This window comes from Teleopsis dalmanni, chromosome 1, assembly GCF_002237135.1.
Source record: "Teleopsis dalmanni isolate 2A chromosome 1, ASM223713v2, whole genome shotgun sequence".
Classification (NCBI taxonomy): Eukaryota; Metazoa; Arthropoda; class Insecta; order Diptera; family Diopsidae; genus Teleopsis; species Teleopsis dalmanni.
The window spans coordinates 89,173,356-89,194,883 of NC_051846.1; the positions used below are offsets into that span (position 1 = coordinate 89,173,356).

Sequence of the window (21,528 nt, forward strand, 5' to 3'; positions counted from 1 at the left end):
TTTTTTCACCCATTTTCTAAACATTGGAATGTTTTTCTATAATGTATGTAATAAATAACATTTTCTGGCAATTTTTTTTTTCGCTATTTATTAAGGAGATCTAAAGAATGGTATACACTAAAGTGGATTCCAAAGACTATTCAAAGTTTTGAGTAACTTATTATTGCTTAAGTAAATTATATATCACCTTATGTTAATAAAAATTATTTAGGACTTGTAATTTATTTGTAATATGTATTATTATTGTTTATTTGTAAAAAGTTCAATTATGTTGAATATAATATTTGCTCTTCTGTTGGGTTTGAACTGTCATACATTAATAAGATCATTTTTGCTCATTAATGGGCGTAGCAGTTGTTGAAATTTGTCGATTTACAATCATTGGGAAAGAGTCAAATTTTTTTAAAACTTCTTCAGGACGACAGCAGAAAGTCACACCTTGACTTGCAATTAGACGCAAATCGCGAAATGTTGTTGAATTAATCCAAGAAACTTCGTCACAAATATCTTGACAAAATATTGGACTATTCTCTGCATTTAACTAAAAATTAAAAAATATATGTTTACTTTCATGTATTCTCGTGTGAAACAGGCAATGGTGGGCTTACTTTTGCAAATGGAGAGTTGTAGCCTACTATTACAAGCTGTTCTGAAGTCTGGTTAGGATTTGTTGATATCAAATATGACCAAATGTACTCAGGAGCATTAAGCAAAGTTTGATTTTGAATGTGATTTTCTTTAGGAATACTTATGATACCGGCAGTACCAAGATAGACCAAGTATTGAACCGATTTTGCACGCTGTTTTAATATTTCCAGGTATCGTCTCCAGTTTCCAAACCGTAGATTTTTCCACCATACGATTTTTAAAATATTGTCATGAGCAGAAAATTTGGAAGCATCTGCAATATTCGAATAGTCGAACTCCACTCCATCAAGTATTGAATTTCTTAACTTGATATCATTCAATTGCGCTTGAAAAGATTGTGTACTTTAAAAGACAGAGACTATATTATTATATAGGACTTAAGAATTTATAATATTGTTTTACCTCATGATGTTAAAGTAAAGCTCATAGTTGTCAAGAAGTTTATCTAATGTGACCGTATCAAGCCTTTCCGTACGTTGCTATTAACACAAATTTATAATTAGTGGATGAAACAGCATAATAACATATAAGAAAAACTTATTAATAATATTAACATACATATTTGTCAAATATGTTTAAATTATTGTTAGAGTTTGAAGTTAAGTAACTTATATACTTAAGCGTCAGATTTTCCCAGTCGTAACATATTGCTCCTGAAACTTCCTTGAATTCAGAAATAGACACTCCAATTCCTATTGACATGTATTTATCACAATTGGGTAATTTTTGTCCACTTTCATACAATTTCAATCCATTTAGTTTGGAACAGGATATCCTAAAATCACATAAAGGTTCAAGTGTGATAGTTTCATTTTGAATTAATTGAAATGTATTCAAATTACAAAACAATTTAGCAGTGTAAACAAGCTTCGTCAGATCTTTGTCAGATTTTTGGCAAGAGCTAAAAAAATAAAGAACTCATATTAGATATGTATTAGAAATCATTTTTAAATACATAATATCTTTAGAAAATCTTTATGTAAAGTAAATACATATTTTACTCAACTGAGTTATATCAATTTGCCCATTACAAAAGAATTGGATAGATTCGTTATGTTTGGCTTTAATCTCTGAAACATCTTTTATATATATTTTTTTAAATCCGAAATCTTTAAATAAAATTACACCATTTCCTGTGCGAACACTGCAATCACTAACAACCAGAGATGGTATTATGACATACAGAAAAACCTTTAAGAAAATCAAAGCCATACTAACCACATAAAGTTCTAATAGCGACTGAATAGATTAATGAACTCACTTAATTGAATTGTCGGCTATGGACACTACATCTTTATGCAGGCATATAAGTGTTTTACACGTTAAGAAATAATTTCAATCTGATTCATTGCAGTTGCTTATATTGAATAATTAATATTGAAATATAGATCACACCTGAAATTTATAATACTGCCTGTAGGGATTTCTTTCACATAGAAACTCTTGATCCCTCTTCACAACTTATTTCATCGCTCACACGCAACCCTCTTTTAACAGCATCGGAAATTTATCTTTTAGGCACGGTTGCCACTTATGGTACTTTAGTACCAAAATTGGTACTTTTTTTTTCGTTTGGTACCCATGTTCAAAAAATGGTACATTTTTGACGACTCAACTTTATTGTGGATATATCCAATCAATATTTTTATAAATGCAACTTTTCACGATTTTATATTTTGTTCATTTATAACACTATGAAAACCACAGAATTTAAAAACAAAAAGGTCCAAAAAAATTTTGTTTACCAAATTTTACACTAGTTAACATCAGAATTTAAATTATTGGTAGGAGTATATATCTATATTTGAAATTTAAATAATCTTTTTTACCCGATATCACTACTGAAATAATAATAATATATAATTACAAAGATCTAAAAAAATATTTATTGAATATGTAATGCGTATCCATTATCTAGTCTTCATTATCTTTAAAATTGAGTTTAAAATGAAAATGCAAAGTAAAGTGTTATCTCCAAGTATTAAATTAGGTACAGAATATTTAAAAACCAAAATATTATATATAAATTAGTTCAATATTAATTTAATGTTCTCACAGAGTGTAAACAGTTTGTTCCGTCTTAAAGTGGCATAAATATTTGGGAGATCGTAAAGAGTCTATTAAAGAAAATAATAATATGTATATTGTATTGTATGTGTGATTGATAAGAAATATTTACAATATCGTTTTTAAGAATTTTACTTCATATATATGGTAAACTGATAAGACATCATCACAATTTGCAATGTAGCGGTTCTTGTTATAAATACGAAAAGTATTTGATCGCTCTTAGACCTCTCTCTTTAAACAATATAGAAAATTTAGCTCTTAGCTTTTATAAGGTTAATTCATTTTGTAGACAAATTCTACACCAGTGCACATAAATATTCAAATTATATTCATGTTTGAATTTGGATTAACTTCTTGTTATCATTACTTTAGTTGTTTCAAACTAATTGAGTTCGAAAAAATCAACACGGTTTTCGACCAAATCGTGCCTGTGTTGATCTAACTAACACTATCCGCATTATTTTCGGGCAATGTAATAAGTTTAGAAGGTCAGTGCACGCAACTTTTATTGTCTTTTAAACATCATCAAAACATTGTGTAACGAATTCTATTGTAGTGTTAGACATAGTGGAATGCTAGCCAAACCCTTTGGGGTCAATACAGGCGTAAGGCAAAGTTGCATACTATTCTCAAAACTTTTTATATTGGCATTGGACGACATCATGCGTTCGCTACGAAACTATAGCACCGGAATACAATGGAACCTTTTTAGCAAACTTGGCGATATTGAATAGCAAAAGATGTCTGACTTTTAAGTCGTAAAAGTTTTGTGTTACAAAACAAATTTGGCACACTTAGTTCCTGTGCACCCAACGTTAACCTGTGCATAAACCATGAAAAAATAAAAGTAATGTGCAGCGGCTCCAACAGAATTGATAATGATGCAGTTGAACTCGTAGAATTATAATTTATATATAGACAGCATTCTCACGGATAAAAATGGAGCTGATGAAGACCTCTCAGCTCCGCTGATTAAAGTTAAGTCAACATTCCAGCAGTTAAACAATGTGCGAAAGTCTAACAAAATAATTACCCGTACCAAGCTTCGAATATTTAACTCGAACGTCAAATAAACCTTATTTTATGGATTTGAAACGTGGAAAAATACGGCTTTTATATTCAGTCATACATTTATAAACAAATCCTTAAGAAGAATACTGAAAATGTGGTGACTGAAGCGCATATCCAATACCAACGGAACAAATACAAGCTGCCACTGAAATCAAAAGAAGAAAATTGAAGTGGATTGGCCATACGCTTAGAAAACCAGCACCTTGTATAGCGAAATAAGCCCTACGTTGGAATCCATAAGATAGCCGCTAACCTAGAGCACCAGCTAAGACATAGCGAAGAACCGTGGACCAAGAGTTTAAAGACGCACAGAGCTTCTGGAATCAAATTACGAGAGAAGCAGTGAACAAAGTAAAATTTAGAGGAATCGTTGAGACTAAAAGAGAAGGACAGCATTAAGCAAGTAAGTACTTAAATGTTTTATTGTATGATTAAGACAGTATCTTAAATTAATTACTAATGAAAAAATTAAAACAAAGGCAAATGAACACATATATCCAGTTAATTTACTATAAGCAGAACAATCGAGATACAGAAACCCACTTAAACAAAATTGTCAGACGTAAGACTGAAGTCTTAAGATTACCATGCTCTACTAACATGTCTATGGTTTAACCTGCATGCAAGTCTGAATGTGAGGAAATAGATAAAGAATAATTTTCATAACCGATAGATAAACATGATTTTCGACTATCAATCTTTCTGACTTTTTCGCTTGGAACATCATGTTCCATGTTATTTATATTCTATCATGTAACTTTTTTAATGTATCTGAAAAGTAAAAAGGCATCTGTCGCAAAAAACAATATATGATTTATGTAATGTTATGACTAGATATTTGTTTTGAACTTTTTCCAGCTTTTCTTTCTTGTTGTTTTTATTATTATATTGTTTTGTTATTTTATTATTATTATTTATTATATAATTCGTACTTTCTAAGTATTCACCTGATCTTAGGCAATCTGTTATTTTGACTTATTTAGTAATATTCATCAATGTATTTAAATTTTGCAAAATTTCTAAAAATTGTTTAATCTTTGTTATCGCATTTTGTTGTTTCTTCTGTAGGTGTTACATTGTCTTCCTCTGTGTCTGTAGCCTTGAGGGTTCCATTGAGGTCTGGCCAAGTCAATAATATTTCCGACGCTTGACTTGTTTGTTAATGTCTTCTTAAATTTTTGTTGAAGTAGTTCCATATTTGAAACTACACATGGCCAAATTTACGAAATATTTCACTGTTGACCAACCAAGTTTCTATCAGTAGGACAGATTTCACACAGACATTGTAAACATGGATTTTTGTTTGTGGAGATATTTCATTAAAATTCTATACACTACGAAGATTACTGAACGCTATTATGTTTTTCAATATTCTGCTATCCACATCTTTCGTAGCACCTCTATACGAATTAACGTAGGTACCCAAATAGCGTAAATCGACGTACTCCATGGATCTACCCTCAATTGTGAAAGGAGTTGTTGATGTACTCTTGGCGATGCATGTTTTGGTTTAACCTTTGCCGCGATTTTTACCGCGATTTTATCGTTGATTTTTGCTAGTAGGTATTACACGTGAAACCATTTCGAAATCTATGATTAGTACAGCTCACCTCCTTGCAACTTAAAGAAGATCACAATAGAAGTTCCCTTCAAGAGTAAATGTTAATGTTTGCATTAGTAGACGTCTTTTAGAACAAATCTAATCTAACTTGTGAAGGAATCTAACAGATGAAGGAACTGATACAGTATGGTAGAGAAAAAAAATTATTTGCTTTTCAAACTCCCATATTCTTCAGTTCCCCGTCTAAGTAGACCAAAAACGTTGCGTTATATTAATCTGCTATTATTTTGGCTTTTTCAAGGTAGTTTGTCATAACTATACCATGCACATACAAAAAAACAGAGGCCAAAATATTTTTCAGTTGATGGAATTCACTGTTTCAATTGTTCTTTCGTGTCTAGAGTGTGTTCCTACGAACGTACAACTAATAAAACCAAGTTTTTCGAATGCAAATGTTACTGCAAACTCTTGTAAACGCATTTCCATAACATAAGATTTGAACTATGTCAGCAATCTAGCGCATCTTTTGAAGGGTTATACTCTTACCTTTCAAGCTTGAACAATTTAGTAAGATCGAAAATTGTGATTTACAGCATAATGGACCTTGCGGTCTAAATATTAAGTATTTCACAAATCATTTCTTTTCTATTCTCAGCAAGCTGCTCAGCTTTTTTCGTGTTCCAAAAACTATAACAATAGTAATAAATCATTTACCACTATTAAATCATTCCATACTGTAGTGTAGAATCTCCATATTTGTTGTCTAGTATTCTTTTTGATTCAGTAGCGGTTTTTTGTTCAAGTACATGCTTTATCAACCTAGGAAGTTTTTTATCACCGTTTTTGTTTTTTATCATTTGAGAATTTTATTTTTTTTCATTTATCAACTCTCAGGAGCATTCCAGAGAAAAACTCTTCGGAAGATCTATGGTCCCTTACGCGTTGGCGACGAGTATCGAATTAGGTGGAACGATGAGCTGTATGAGCTATACTGCGATATTGACATAGTTAAGCGCATAAAAATTCAGCGGCTGCGCTGGTTTGGTCATGTCGTGCGAATCGAAGAAAGTGCTCCGGCTAGAAAGGTATTAGATACGGTACCAACAGTTGGAAAACGCGGTAGAGCATGTCCACATCTACGGTTGAAGGACCAGGTGACCAACGATTTGGGGGCGCTCGGTACTACCACCTGGCACCAGAAAGCAACTAATCGGGCTGACTGGCGGAGGCTACTCTACGCGGCCAAGGACGACCCACGTCTCTAATGGTCAACTAAGTAAATAAGTTCATTAACGTTCACATCTCCAATTCATGATCATTAACCATGGTATGATGTATTAAATTAAATGTTATTTATGTTAGAGTTAGCGTATTATACTTTTTCTTAGAATATAATGTGGATCGTTTTATATTTATGCATTTATATTTCCTACTTCTCAAACTAATACAAAATAATAAACATATGTATAAAATTTAATAAAATTATTTTAAACAATGATTTATTTAAAACATATTTTATATCATATTACTCGTATTATTGAGAAAAGGGATAGTACACTGCGACCTAAAAGATCTATTGTGCCCTTTCGTCAAATTAGAGTGTTTCTTCAATTCCGATTTATTTAATGAAAGACAGTATAGAGCCTATCTTTCCTAGCCTTGAATCCTTATGATCCATGAAATGCCCTCCTATGTGTTTCTTTTACTTGTGCACCAGTGCCGGACACTCACCAAACACGTGGTATGCATTTTTTCTGTCTCTTCTTTACAGTATCTGCAGTCTAATTTTTGTGAAAATTTGTGGAAATCAAGTAAACATAGCGTTTATTTATAAACATTTTGGTTAAAAGTTAAACAATTAGAAATTCTTCAATTAGAAATTAAAGTCTGTTTAAATTTACTAAAAAATTGCAATTGACTGGTAGCAAGATGGCAAAAAAAAAAGCCGATGACAAAACCTCGTTGCTCACTCAAGAGGAGCAGACCGTTAAGCGAGAGAACTTTTGGATTGTTCTTTCACTGATCGCTGTCGTTATACTGTGTATCATCCTCGTCTTATGCTACATGCGTCGGCACGTCATGACTTGAAGGGAGTGGTTTTATTATTTTGCGTTCAAGTTCTATAAAATTTATTTATTTATCTTTATTTCACAATAAACGGTGTTAAGATGTAATTGTTGTATTAAATACTTTATTCCCAGCAGCTTATAGTGGCATCAATGCCAGAAGAATCACAATGCCATCGATGCTTTATTGATGTTCTAAACAGCTTTAAGGAATCATAAGAGAAATTTATATAAATATATAATATAATAACAAATAATATAATAACAAAAGAATCAAAAGTGCAAACTGCAACTTTTGATTCTTTTTTTTAAATTTACAAAAGGCTTACTTAGAGCTATTTTTCCATTTAAATATGATTATCCCAATATTCTGCGGACGGTTTCAAAATGACACGTCTTTCCTAAGTCTGTTTTTTGTCCACGTCTTCCAACTTTAGAGTGTTTGTTGTTGTATTTTTCGAACTATGTTTACTAACCATCTCGATTCTTTTACTTTAAAAATTTGATTGGGAGCTTTTCGACCCATATTTTCTACACAATTTTTATGAAAAAAGAGCTTAGATTTATCATTTCAGCTATATTACGTTTGGAAATTTCTTTTTTTAAATGCTCCAATGCCAAATCTCGCTTTCCAGTTGATGTACCCCGTACCATGGTTAATAAAATGCATGCACTTTAATTTTTTTAGTATTTTCCCTTAAAAAATATGATTACAAATGATCGCAAAAAAAGAATATTTTTATTTCCATCTGAAATGACGACGATTTTAATGGTACTCTTGACTCCATCATTTAAGCTGTGACGTGAATTTTTCATTTGTTTTTGGTTTTTGTTGCATAACTAAAGAATGGAAAAAGATTTTCGGGTTTTTGTTTTTGGAAATGAATAAGAACACTACAAATAATAACTCTGTATACTTTGTTTTTTTAATTTTGCCATATATTTTGAAATAAAAATTTTTGCCTGCATCAAATAAGCTGTGAGCCACTGTATATGTACAAAAAAAAATTTAGAGCGGCCACACACCCTTCCAGATAGGGCACGCGTCGTCACTGATATATTCTTCACAAATATAAATAATTTTTGTTTAAAATTTTTGATTCTTCGGAGATACTTTTGGATGATTTATGGCAGCGATAACGATTCCCCTACAAAATTATATTAATTTCACTACACAACTACATTGATTGTTAAAAATTCTTACCAAAATATACAACTTTCCTTATAATCGGAAAGTTTAAGAATTCGATTATAAGGCGGTACATAAATTTGGCTATGTTGCTTCCTCGCATTTTTTTTTCAAATATATTAAATTGTAATAATTTGCTCCTATAAGACGCAAATTCTCGCATTTTTTACTGACCAACACTGTTTTGACCAACGCACAGTGTGATAAAACAAAAATTAGACGGTAAAAATATTTTCGGAACCAGTAGAGATATTGATATGAAATTTTCCTAAAATATAGTTTTTGAGATGATCTTTCTTTTAAACATAATTTAAGCCCAATTGGCCTACTGGAAGCCCCCGAAATTTTTGCTCAAACATGGGACATTAAGCGATGTGCCAGGACTACTCAAAAACTATAATAGGTAGTAAGCTGAATTTTGGTGTCCAAAAAACCTACATTATTATCTAGATTCCAAAATTTTTTCATGGTTTTCTACCCACTGCCACACCCACCCTCGTACAAAATTTTCATATAAAATCGTTTATTATCGTTAAAAAACTCTTTACTCTTATTAGACTATATATATATATATATATTACGTATATTTTTTTTTTTGTTTAATCCATTTATTTTATTTCAATCTATGTTTTTGATGGTGTAACATAATGTTTTATACCTATTTCAGGCCTCAGAAACCAGTGAAAAATTTCGAAAAATATGACCTTCAATTAACCCCATTTTTTTAAACAACAAATTCAATAAGTAATAATAAGAAGACATTTTTTTATTTTGTAAACATTTAATTTATTTATATTTCAAATTTTAACTAAATCGGTTGAAAAACAACGAAGTTATAACACATTATTATATATTTACTTAAGAATGATAATCATCTAGTAGCTTTATATTTTGAGTGTCAGATATGTTTTCTTCAAAGCATATATCAAATAAAAAATTATATCCTTATTGTGCAATTTGAACATTGTTTGACACATTTGCAGTATATCGATAAGAAGGACAAATGGCTCGTAGTAGCGACAACCCAAAAACCTCTCTTATTCATGATGACAAGCGCAGTAGTTTTTCCGACTGCATGAAAAGTTTATGCAATAACCTGGCCACCTGCATTGGATTCATAGTAGCTGTGGTGTTGTGCTTGCTTCTCTTCATGTACATCGACTACTATTTAAATGCTGTGAAGAAGCCACTCAATTAGTAGTTCCTCGTTTTGTAATTGTTGAGAGTGATCCAGTTGGACAATGCGTAAGATTGTATAATTAATTTGTAAATTTATCATTTATATATTTTCTTTTAATTATTACAGAAGCTTAATAAGGGTTTTCTGGCAGATACGTATGAACCACAAATAATTAAATAGATCAACAAGTAAGTTGGGCTTAAGTATAATAGGATTTTATCTTACATTCTCTTAAATAGGTTTCAGATGGTTACTTTACTAATTGTTCTCAACTCTTATAATTAAGGACCACCACATTTATTTTTAATTGGTTTTGTAATTAATATGTATTATATTGAAATATTTTTTATAAAGAAATTTTTAAATTTGAGTTTTAAAATTATTTCGCAATTTTATGAATTATGTACATTTATTGATATGCTTGATTTTTTTTTAAATTTGCTATAATTTAAAAATCGTGTTAGCGGACACAACTAACCTTCTCAACTACAATCTTCAAATTTATATTCAAATTTTGTTCTCAACATAATTACCGCGAAATTAGATTATAACAACATTTTTGCAAATAATACCCATAAGTCTATAAAATCATTAAATGTCAGAATATTTGAATAAAAGTATCTTGGACTTGGAACCGATTCACACAGAATGGAATGCACTTACATCGTATATCTAGAATATCTTCTTTAACCGTTTTACTGGGCTTCTTGAGACGAAGTATACTCATTTTTAAAATCTTAATTTTATTTAAAAAAAAATGTCCTATTGTTACATTAATAAAGTAACTTTTTAAAAGATTTTCAAATAATTGTAAATAAGAAAATTTATTTTGCCTAATTGCAGTATTACGAAAGGGAGATGAAAGGGAATAATTTGCATATTTGCTTGTTTCAGTAATTTAAAACAATTTACACTTAATTAAAATTTCTAGGCTACTTACAGGCTTATAGCTTCAATTTTTTATTTTAAATATTATATCAAAAGTTAAAACAAAAAGATGAAAAAGAATAAATAAAATATTGTGGCTCTCGAACTCTGCTTTGTCGAGACTCTTTACTGAAAAGTACGAAGATAGTGGGCTTCTTTTGATTCTTTCACTTGCCTGCCCTAAGCCACACATTAAAAATATTTTTTATATAAGTTCGCCAAAAAATCTAAAATTGCAAAAATGCGAACACACAAAGCATTCCGTCAACAAAGGACGAATAAACAAGAAGGAGCAACAGGAAGAAGGAAAGCATAAACGACCCAAGTTTTAGCACAGAAAATTCTGCTCCCACTCTGCGTTCCTGTGCTAATTAGTTCAATTAAATTAGAGCTCATTAAAGATAATGAATACCGAATTGAGTTAAAATTTTTATCTTTTCTAAATGATAAATATTTTAAACAACAAAAACACGGTACACTAACTGCAAATGTCTCATTTAATCTTATTAAATTGCTACGTTACTATTACCATTCACATCTATATCTTAATGTAGTTAGCATAAGAATAATAGGTATAAATTTTTTTAGCAGAACTTAAATATAAAATTACTAAATAAACATGTTTATTTACTTTTATACAATTATATTAAACATGATATTAAATAACAATAACTCCAGTATGTCTTACTAAGTCGTATTAACTTCAACCTATAGACTATAACACTATAGGCTATAGTATCTTTAAATTAATAATTTGTAGTTCGCGATGTAACCCATACATATCAACACTTTTAACAAACCTATTAATTTGCGGAGCGTCGAATCCTTCAAGAGTAACTGTAGTATCTGTAATATAGTTACTAATAATTTGAAGACATCACATCACTCCATAAGTTCTCGATGTAACCCATACATATCAACACTTTTAACAAACCTATTAACTTGAGTCGAATCCTTCAAAGGATGCATGTAGAAATTACATCACATATTGATATTGATTTACAAGTTACAGTGGTTTTGGTTAGTGTAAATCTTTATTTCAATAAAATTATTGCATAATGAATAAAATGGTATTTCTTATGTTGATTATACATTGTTTATTGATAGCGAAAAATACACTGCATTAAAGAAATCCATTATTATTGAGTGACATGCTTAAATTAAATGCAGTCGTACAGTCTGCCCTGAGCAGAAGGGAGTCAACGGGTATGATTACTTTTGACATCGCCAAAGCATTTGACAAGGTCTGGCACTACGGCCTTTTAGTTAAAATGTCTCGTTTTGGTATCCCAGTAGGGTTGATCAAAATCCTTGGCAGCTTCCTTTGCGAGAGATGTTCCGTGTAGGAATCAACAGTACCATCTCATCAGTACGAAGAATAGAAACGTGCTACAGGAGCATATTAATCTTATCCTGAGGTTCTTCCATAAATGGAAAATAAAAATTAACAATTAGAAAACTCAAGCCCTGTTTATTACACGTAAACGTAGGCAACATCCACCGAGAGTAAGAGTTGGTGACATCGTGAATACTTAGGCATCCCGTTTGATAAGCGATTCACTTGGCATAAGCATATACAAGTCAAAAGAAGGAATTACGCTAAAACACTACAATGCTTACAACCACTTTTCAAACACAACAACTTTAGCGTGAAGAACAGAAAACTGATCAATAGCCAGATAATTAGACCAGCATTACTTTATGGGTGTGTCGCGTATAGCAAAGCTGCCGACTCTACTATACAAAAGCTGCAAGTCGCTCAAAGTCAGGTTCTCCGAAGGCTCTTCAAAGTGCCATGGTACATCCACACAAACGACATGCTAAAAGATGTTAGAATAGACCCGATCAAAAAATACATAAGGGACAGAGCCCTGAAGTTATATACGAAAATTGACATGCTATCCTACTTACCACTATCTAATCTTAGATACTCTCCGCACGGGGAGGTACGCAGATCTTAAATCAATCACTGAATAATCATGAAGCTTATAAGGAATACATAAATTAATCAATGAGATGGGTGGGACCCTGTAGTACCCCCAGCTATCGAAGAGTAAAAGTGTCCGGTTGGGCTGACTCGAAAAAAGGATCAACATACATACAAACACGGATAACAATTAAAACTCTGTTCGTTCAAAATAGGCATTTGTTTCGGAAGACAAAAATGAGATGGTTGACACATTAAACATATCAGAAGGTGATATGTTTACCAATTTATGTGAAATTAGATAAATTTGCTCGGGATAGGTTGATTAGTTCCCCTGATCTTTTGTTATTAATTTCTGCCCAAAATTCCTTAGTTTTAATGCAGTTAATTATATCTAAGTTAAGTTAATTATATATAACTTAGAAAGAAACGTTCTTACTCACAACTTCTAACGAAAACAATCTTATATTTTTTTTATGTACTTCTTTTTTAAAACAAAAATATTGTATTTATATCTCGGAAAATAATTTTAAATACTTTAAGTAGGAAGTACCGATCCATGGAATTTTGAGAATTTGATATCAATATAAAGCATTGATTAAATTTTATTTCTGATGTGGATTCATCATGAAATGTTATTAAGGAATTAACATTTTCAGAATATTAATTTTAAAAGTTTTATTAACTATTAACTTTAATGCTTAATCCAAATTAATTATAATAAATAAATATTTTAGATTTAAAATTAAATTTAAAATTGATTGAAATGAAATATAGTACATACACGTTATATGTGAAATGCATATTAAATTATTAGAACTACTTTTAAAATAATGTAATCTAAAAAATTAAAAGGATAACTTAACTAGATATAATAAGAATAAGAATTAAAAAAATAATATTTTTGGTGTTATATTTTTGTTTTTTTTTAATTTAATTTAACTAAATTAAGTGCGTATACGTAATGTTTACAGAATTCGTTAAATTATTTTTTAAAAATATTTCTAAAAATTATATTCCGGTGAAAAATTCAATATTTGAAAAAGATTTAATGGTAAAATAAAAATAAAAAAGGTTTATATTTTTGTGGTATATTTACTATAATTTTATTATGTGGAAATTGGTGCGTATACGGAAAACATGAGTTTTTTGGGTACGAATTTTTGTAAAAAAACGAATTTGAAAATATTTTATAATTGTCTGTAAAGAATAAACCTAATAGCAAAGACATCCTAATAATTTATTGTCAATTGTAGACTATTTTAATACATAACTTTTATTGATAATATTATTTTATGTTACTCGACCATTTTATTTTTTAAAGATTACTTTTAAACATCTTCATTTTTTAATTTTCACTTAAGACCAAATAACCACCATCACTTTTTACACGAATAATTCCTTATTCGTTTTCCAATGAATAATTCGAATTATTCGATTCGTTCGAACAAATCTTATTCGTTGGCATTTGAATAAATCAACTAATCAAAAAAATCGAATTGTTAAAATAGGAGCAGCACTTCTAATCACATCAGAGATTTTAATCCGAAATCTTTACATATTTTTTATTTATCACTGAATTGCATTTTTATCGTTTGATTTTGGTAAATGCGGAATTTCTGATTAGTACTGCACCGAACTCCAAAGATATAGAACGCCGATCAAACTGTCATATGCGTGCAATATCACTGTCATTATCTCCATGCAAATGACAAATTCTTGTTAATGTCCCCGTACTTATGTTTAAAAATATTGCAGTATCCTTTGACCAGAAAACATGAATATTTTAATGAATTTTGCTATCAATCACGGAAAAAGTAATTTCAAAAATGATTTTTGTCTCCGTGATTGATGGCTTCGTTGTTTTATCATTTAATTTGCTTGCATACTTTCACTCGAACCTCATGGGTTAATTCAATTTTATTTTTTTTCTCTTATCAAACTGAAATTATGCATATCAGAATCATCCAAAATGCACATAGTACCCATTTGTTTAGCAGATGTGTATCTCTGCATGATTTAAGTATGCATTTTAGAATTTTATCTGCATTTGCGATTCTTTCTGACATTTAAATCTGCGGTTAATTTGCATGATTTAAAAACGTCTAAAATAAAATATTCCAACTATATTTTTAAGCAAAAATTATTTTTATTTAAATTCCACACTCGCTAAATTTATGTTTAATATGTATCGTTTTAAAATCAGAATACATAATTCTAATTCTAATATTATTTAAATCGCAATAATCGTTAGTTTTCGATCTTACACTTACATATATTTGAGTTTCAAATTGGTAGAGATTAATTAAAATTAAAGTAGAGAAGATTAACTCAGCCTAATAATTAAGTTGACCATAGGAATCAAACAGAAACAAAACCTGGCGTCAGCTGTTATTAAATTGAACGTAGACCTAATTGGTAATTGCAATTTTAAAACTCTTAAGCAGAAATATGGTCTTCTAATAGGGACCGAAACCACAAAAACATAGAAAAATCATTAGGAAATAACGAAACCTACTTTATTCCTCTAATTAAAAAAAACAATATGAAGACCTGATTTGCACATCAAAGAAGTCGACTTTAAAAATATGTAAAAAATTATAATGAGATGAGCTATTAAGTCGTTATATTTAAGTTCTATTAAGTTCGTTATATTTAACTTCTAAGCTCAACACGCCAGAAACCTAATAACATTTTTAATGTAACTAGAGATGAGTGTGAAACTTCTATATATGCATTACAAAATTCTAAATAACAAATTAAGATAAATAAAAATAACAAGGGATGATAAGAATATAATAACTAAACCACACACTTCTGATATTTGTTTTGAAAATTGTGTACGATCAAACCAAAATGTCTGATCAACGTTGGAATCAACTATTTGCAAGCACTGAACACTTGAATCCAGTACTTATGTTGATTCTATTTAAACAAGAAAACCACTGAGTACTTGAACCCAGAGATTTCGACGATTGTCCTAATTATCCTAGTAACTGAACACTTAAATCCAGTGAATAGGCGCTTATGTGACGTAAATTCAGCACTTGAACTAAATTTACAAAGCTAAAGAAATGAATCAATAACGAATGTGGCTTCGCATCAATTGAATTGTCAAGAATTCAATTGTGCCTTTTATTTAAAATTAATAATCAATTTACAACAAATAAATTAACTAAAATAACCTTGACCATGCATGCCAAACAATGAACTTGTTTCAAACTGCAAGAGTGCATTTTCTTGCAGACGGAATTTGACGCTTTTGTTTTCATGAGCAAACAAAGCGTATGACGTGTTTTTGGGCATTGCATTGACAAAATTATTTTTTACAACAAAATATATTTGAAATGAAATTATTACAACACAAAATAATATAAATAAAAAATTCATACAAAATATAACAAACAAATTATTTATACATAATAATATAATATAATATTTAACAAATTGTTTTCACCACAGCGTGGTGAAAAGCGCTAGGCACTTAAACTTTGAAATTGATCAATATTTGCACAGAATAGTTTAAAGCTTTTTGCTTGATAATAATCATGATTATTTGTCAATACTTGATAAATTTATTCCTATTTCACAGAATAGGGGGCTAAAGCATATGAAAACATTCTTATCATTTTAATTGTTACTATTGTTAGATAGCAATACTGCCAGCTATTGGTAGAGTTTAGTACATCAAATATACTATTTATTAACAGTTATTTCTTTCCTTTTTGTTTCATATATCAAACACGTCGAGCCTCGACTCTATCTATTGCGGGAAATATATTTCAATATATCCGTTTGAAATTTTCACCTAACTTCTGTGAGTATTCTTAATGTAGAAAAATTTATTAAAATTGTAAATACACAAACGTAGAAACGCAAACGGCAGAATACAGATAAAGTATTTAATTATGACAAAGTTTACACAACACAAAACAACATAGAATAAAAACGGTTGAACACTACATAGCTTGCAAACAAATAAATACGAAGTAATTCCTCAACACCACAATTTCTCATTTATATGGCGTTTACGCAGGCCGAAAATAACTCATTTCAAATGAATCATTTTAAATTGTTTACATTCGTTGTAGTTCATTTGTTCTCATTTCAAACAGCTGATTTTTCAACTGGCCTGTTGATTTGATTGTTGGCCTGTGCCAAAAAAATGTTGGATGGAGGTTAAATATACCTTCAAACCTTACAATATAAATTGAAAACTTAGTTTAGCTTCGATTAATTTATTTTTGGGAAGCAGAATTTCCAAAAAGAGGTGCTTCGTTTTGAAGGAAATGCAACCACCAAACATTTGTTTACCTTTTTTTGTAAATATGTCAAAAACAGCTTTCACAAGCTGTCACAATGAAATGACAAGTTCTTATTTAGAGTATGTTCAATGTATTCAAATGATTTTGCAACACATTTAGAACTCATATATGAATGATCCAATGAATTTCATTTGCGCTTGAGATATTGTATGCAAAACTAAGTCTTTTGCTTCTCATTTTTGATTTTTAACCAAAATGAGCCAAGAGGCCAGTGTAAATGCCATATTACAATACAACACATTCACAATTTCTTATTCGTTTACATCGGTAACCAAATTCGATTGATTCTTACATTTCTTCCTATTCGTAATTTTAGAAAATCATCTAATGCATTGTTTTCATAAAATAATATAAGCCAGCTGATTGTTTACGGTACAACTAATTAAGACTTAAGACCTAAATCAGATATTAGATAATGTGACTAATGATGATATATGTATATTAGATTACAGTCGAATTATTGAATTATATAAAAGTTACTTGTTTTTGTTTGAAATAGTAATAAATGTAATTAACCAAAAATGGTAACAGCTTCGAATAATATTTGAAGCACACATCAAATCCTGGCGAGGTAGAGTGAAGAAAACCCATAATATAATGAATTTTTTAATGTTTTTGGACTCTGTAATGACGTAAATAATATAAGGTTTCATATTTAATAAAAACTAGCGGACCCGACAGACTTCGTTCTATCAAAAATATTTGGAATGTGGCACTTTTTTGTTCCTACTTATTTTATAGTCCGGACAAAAAAAATCTCCTGAACAGAACATCCACGACTGGGATGTCTGCCAGAGGGTTTCAAGAGGCGAACTTAGGGTTCAAACCCGAAACTGAAAGCAGCTCGATTCAAACTTGCGCGATTATGAGTTGATGTCGCGCTCGCTCTTCACGCGTTTGTGATATTCAAATTCTTTCTAATTCATTTCAGTCGTCACGTTCTTGTGCTTTATTATTAGATCGGTAATTAGTTTGGTTTGTAGCATTTCGGGTTCTTCTACCTAAATTACTTCGTGTTACAGGAGGCATATCGAATATAAATTGTGTCACATTCACAAAAAAGGATATGAAAAGAACAGTCAGTAAAATATTAGTATGTATTTAAATTAATTACAGCTCATTAACCATATTAATGACAGTATTTAATTATTATATTTAAAATTTGAAATATTTGAAATACTGATGATGTTGCTTAGACAACAGTGAGTGTTTTTAATGTAATATGAACTTTATTGAATAGCAATAATTTGATTTTTTTTTCGCCGTAAAAACCAACCTTGGACTTCAACGAACATTTAAAAAAAGAATTGACCAAATTGGTCCAGGCGTTGTTGAGTTATATGCTTACCAACACATTTTTCGATTCATTTTTAAATATAAGATTATATAATATCAACACATTATATAAACAATCGCATTACCTTTATATTAATTAAAAAATAATAATAAACATACATTACTTAGACCATGTCATATTTTTTTATGTCTATGTATAAAAAACTGGAAAAAAATATTTTTAACAAAAATTCTAAAGAAAAAAAAATTGCATAATAAATTGACGTAAGTCCCAATAATAATTACTAGAAAAATTGTAAGATTTGGAACCAGCGATTGCCTAAAATATTTTACGTAATCAATCGAGCAGGTATGTCTGGCAACACTATTGCGTCATGTGTTTGTTATTTCTGACAGCTGTCAAAAAGCGCTTCTTATTTGTTTTTGTTTCTTCCAAGTTTCTTAACCAGAATGAAGTAAAAGCTTATAAGCTATATTTTTATGTAGGTTTTTGTGAATAAGTTAATAACTTTAATGACAATGATATATATACATATATATATGTGAAATGCTTTTAAAAAGGTTGTGAATACTTAGTAGACAATTAAAAATCGGATATAAAATTTTTTTAATTGCGCGCTTATGCACGATTTTTTTATATTGTATTAAGAGATATCCTTTTTTTATGTCAAATAATGATATTATCGACAAAAACACGAAAATGTTAGTCAAGCAAGCATTGAAGTTATAAAAAATTTTAATTTTGGAAGAAATGTTATAATTTTTCTTTCTAAAATAATTTCTTTACAGAACGTTCACTTAAGCATCTGAATAAGTCGACGTTAACTACAACTAAGCTCAAAAAAAATATCCTATAGAATTATTAAAAGATGCGTGAAATAGTACATATTCAAGCTGGACAATGCGGTAATCAGATTGGCGCTAAGTTTTGGGAGGTAATTTCAGATGAACATTGCATTGATGCAACTGGGTGTTATTATGGCGACAGTGACTTGCAACTGGAGCGTATTAACGTATACTACAACGAGGCAACGGGCGCAAAGTATGTTCCCCGCGCAATTTTAGTTGATCTTGAACCAGGAACAATGGACTCTGTTCGTTCAGGAGCATTCGGTCAAATATTTCGTCCTGATAATTTTGTGTTTGGTCAGTCAGGCGCTGGAAATAATTGGGCTAAAGGTCATTACACCGAGGGTGCGGAATTGGTTGATTCCGTGTTGGATGTCATTAGAAAGGAAGCAGAAGGTTGCGATTGTTTACAAGTAAGTAAACTTTATTATAACATTAATAAAATATTCAAAGGGGCACTGATATTTCGCAACCTTAAAGAATTATTTTGGTACTAAGATTCATCTAAGAAAGTCCTTACTATATATGTTCATTGCATATCTTATGTGGTTTTTCATTTATTTTTTTATTCAATTTTTCAGCACCAAATATATATTATAAAATTGAATTGAAAAAACTTTTTTATTTTTAGGGTTTTCAAGTTGTGCATTCACTTGGTGGAGGTACGGGTTCGGGCTTAGGAACCCTTGTAATATCAAAACTGCGTGAGGAATTTGCTGATCGTGTTATGCTCACGTTTTCTGTATTTCCTTCACCAAAAGTGTCAGATACTGTCGTGGAGCCCTACAACTGTACACTCAGTATGCATCAACTTCTGGAATATACTGATGAAACAGTTTGTATTGATAATGAAGCGTTATATGACATATGTTTCCGTACTCTTAAACTTACAACTCCCACTTATGGTGATCTCAACCATCTAGTATCGGCTACAATGTCTGGGATAACAACTTGTCTACGCTTTCCTGGCCAATTGAATTCGGATTTACGTAAAATTGCTGTTAACATGGTTCCGTTTCCACGTCTACACTTTTTCGTGCCTGGTTTTGTACCGCTTACTTCACGCGGTTCACAACAATATCGTGCCTTAACAGTTCCGGAATTGACTCAACAAATGTTTGATGCTAAAAACATGATGACCGCTTGTGATCCACGACATGGACGTTACTTAACTGTAGGTGCAATATTTCGTGGCCGAATGTCTATGAAAGAGGTTGATGAACAGATGCTTAATATTCAAAACAAAAACAGTAGTTACTTTGCCGAGTGGATTCCCAATAACTGCAAAACGGCAGTCTGTGATATTCCCCCCCGTGGTCTAAAAATGTCAGCTACTTTCTTAGGCAATACTACAGCTGTTCAGGAAGTTTTTAAGCGTGTTTCTGAACAATTTACCGCTATGTTTCGTCGCAAGGCTTTCCTTCATTGGTATACAGGCGAGGGTATGGATGAAATGGAATTTACTGAAGCTGAAAGTAATATGAATGATGTCATTGGAGAATATCAACAGTACCAAGAAGCCACAGCCGATGAGGAAGGCGAGTTTGAGGAGGATGAAGAGGGTGGTGCAGAATAATTATTTTAGAAAATTATTGTTTATTTAACTTGTTATTGACATTAAATTTCCATATGTACAAAAATTACAAATAAAAGAATGTTGCGTTTGAAAGTAAATTTTTGTAATGTGTACTTTCATGTTTCTTTACATATGTACGCGTATCAATGTGTAATTAATATTGCATTGAAAAGAAAATACAGCTTCAAAATTAATGAAATTAAAAGTAAATTATAAAATATTAATTTTGTGTGATAGTAGTTATGGTTAAGTAAAATTAACAAAAAGTTACACCAAGAGATATAATTGCTCTATAAAGACTTCATAAGAATATGGAATACAAGTCAGTAAATTGAAAATAAAAGAGTAGACTGATATTGGCATATTATTACTTCTGTGAAGTATTATTATATTCTTATAAAAAAGACTACATCAGATCTCCTCAATTACCCCAGGGCTATCAAGTGTGCAGGCTACATTTACTTGACGTTAGTATGGTATGCATGCAAACCGTAATAGATCGCGTGACGTTCCAAAGATTCTTGTAATATTTGTTTCTCTGTAATAGACGTTGAAATAGATATTGATATTGAGATCATAATTTAGTTTAAATTTCGCAGAGTATTCAAATCGTTCTCGTTCTTTATTGGCTATTGTCTCTTGCCATAACACTTTAAAGAAATAGTATTTTCTACTTAAAGAATTTTATTATGTTTTATTGCCACTGTTATATAGTTTTTAAAGATATATTATTTAATTATTTAATATTTTTTATTACACTATAAAATGCACAGTCGAAGCTGGCATTGAATATTAAAATAAATATATGATACGTTAAAAACCGAAAACTGGAGTTTTAATTAA

At 30.4% G+C, this 21,528-nt stretch overlaps 2 protein-coding genes and 1 long non-coding RNA gene across 7 annotated transcripts; 2 read left to right on the forward strand and 1 right to left on the reverse strand.

Annotated features, from left to right (window-relative positions):
* Positions 1 to 215: 215 nt before the first annotated feature.
* On the reverse strand, positions 216 to 1,882 carry LOC119668597. 3 transcript variants are annotated; one of them, XM_038078162.1, is made up of 5 exons: positions 1,655 to 1,882; positions 1,207 to 1,549; positions 1,051 to 1,070; positions 609 to 990; positions 216 to 541 (listed from the first exon to the last, which is right to left on the reverse strand). In XM_038078162.1, the coding sequence occupies exons 1-5, from the start codon at positions 1,858 to 1,860 to the stop codon at positions 326 to 328; spliced, it is 1,167 nt and encodes a 388-aa protein (XP_037934090.1). In that variant the 5' UTR covers positions 1,861 to 1,882; the 3' UTR covers positions 216 to 325. The 3 variants fall into 3 exon arrangements, with proteins under 3 accessions (XP_037934090.1, XP_037934089.1, XP_037934091.1); XM_038078161.1 differs by having other exon boundaries at positions 1,051 to 1,127; XM_038078163.1 differs by lacking the exon at positions 1,655 to 1,882 and having other exon boundaries at positions 1,051 to 1,127; positions 1,207 to 1,423; positions 1,491 to 1,549.
* Positions 1,883 to 9,484: 7,602 nt separating this feature from the next.
* On the forward strand, positions 9,485 to 10,096 carry LOC119673047. Its single transcript, XR_005251996.1, has 3 exons — positions 9,485 to 9,850; positions 9,912 to 9,973; positions 10,025 to 10,096. It is a non-coding gene; the product is annotated as an uncharacterized LOC119673047 (long non-coding RNA).
* Positions 10,097 to 18,468: 8,372 nt separating this feature from the next.
* LOC119670402 (tubulin beta-2 chain-like) lies at positions 18,469 to 20,750 on the forward strand. 3 transcript variants are annotated; one of them, XM_038080646.1, is made up of 3 exons: positions 18,469 to 18,609; positions 19,050 to 19,522; positions 19,741 to 20,750. In XM_038080646.1, exons 2-3 carry the CDS (start codon positions 19,130 to 19,132, stop codon positions 20,683 to 20,685), a joined length of 1,338 nt encoding a protein of 445 aa, XP_037936574.1. In that variant the 5' UTR covers positions 18,469 to 18,609; positions 19,050 to 19,129; the 3' UTR covers positions 20,686 to 20,750. The 3 variants fall into 3 exon arrangements, with proteins under 3 accessions (XP_037936574.1, XP_037936575.1, XP_037936576.1); XM_038080647.1 differs by lacking the exon at positions 18,469 to 18,609 and adding an exon at positions 18,656 to 18,742; XM_038080648.1 differs by lacking the exon at positions 18,469 to 18,609 and adding an exon at positions 18,879 to 18,962.
* Positions 20,751 to 21,528: the final 778 nt, after the last annotated feature.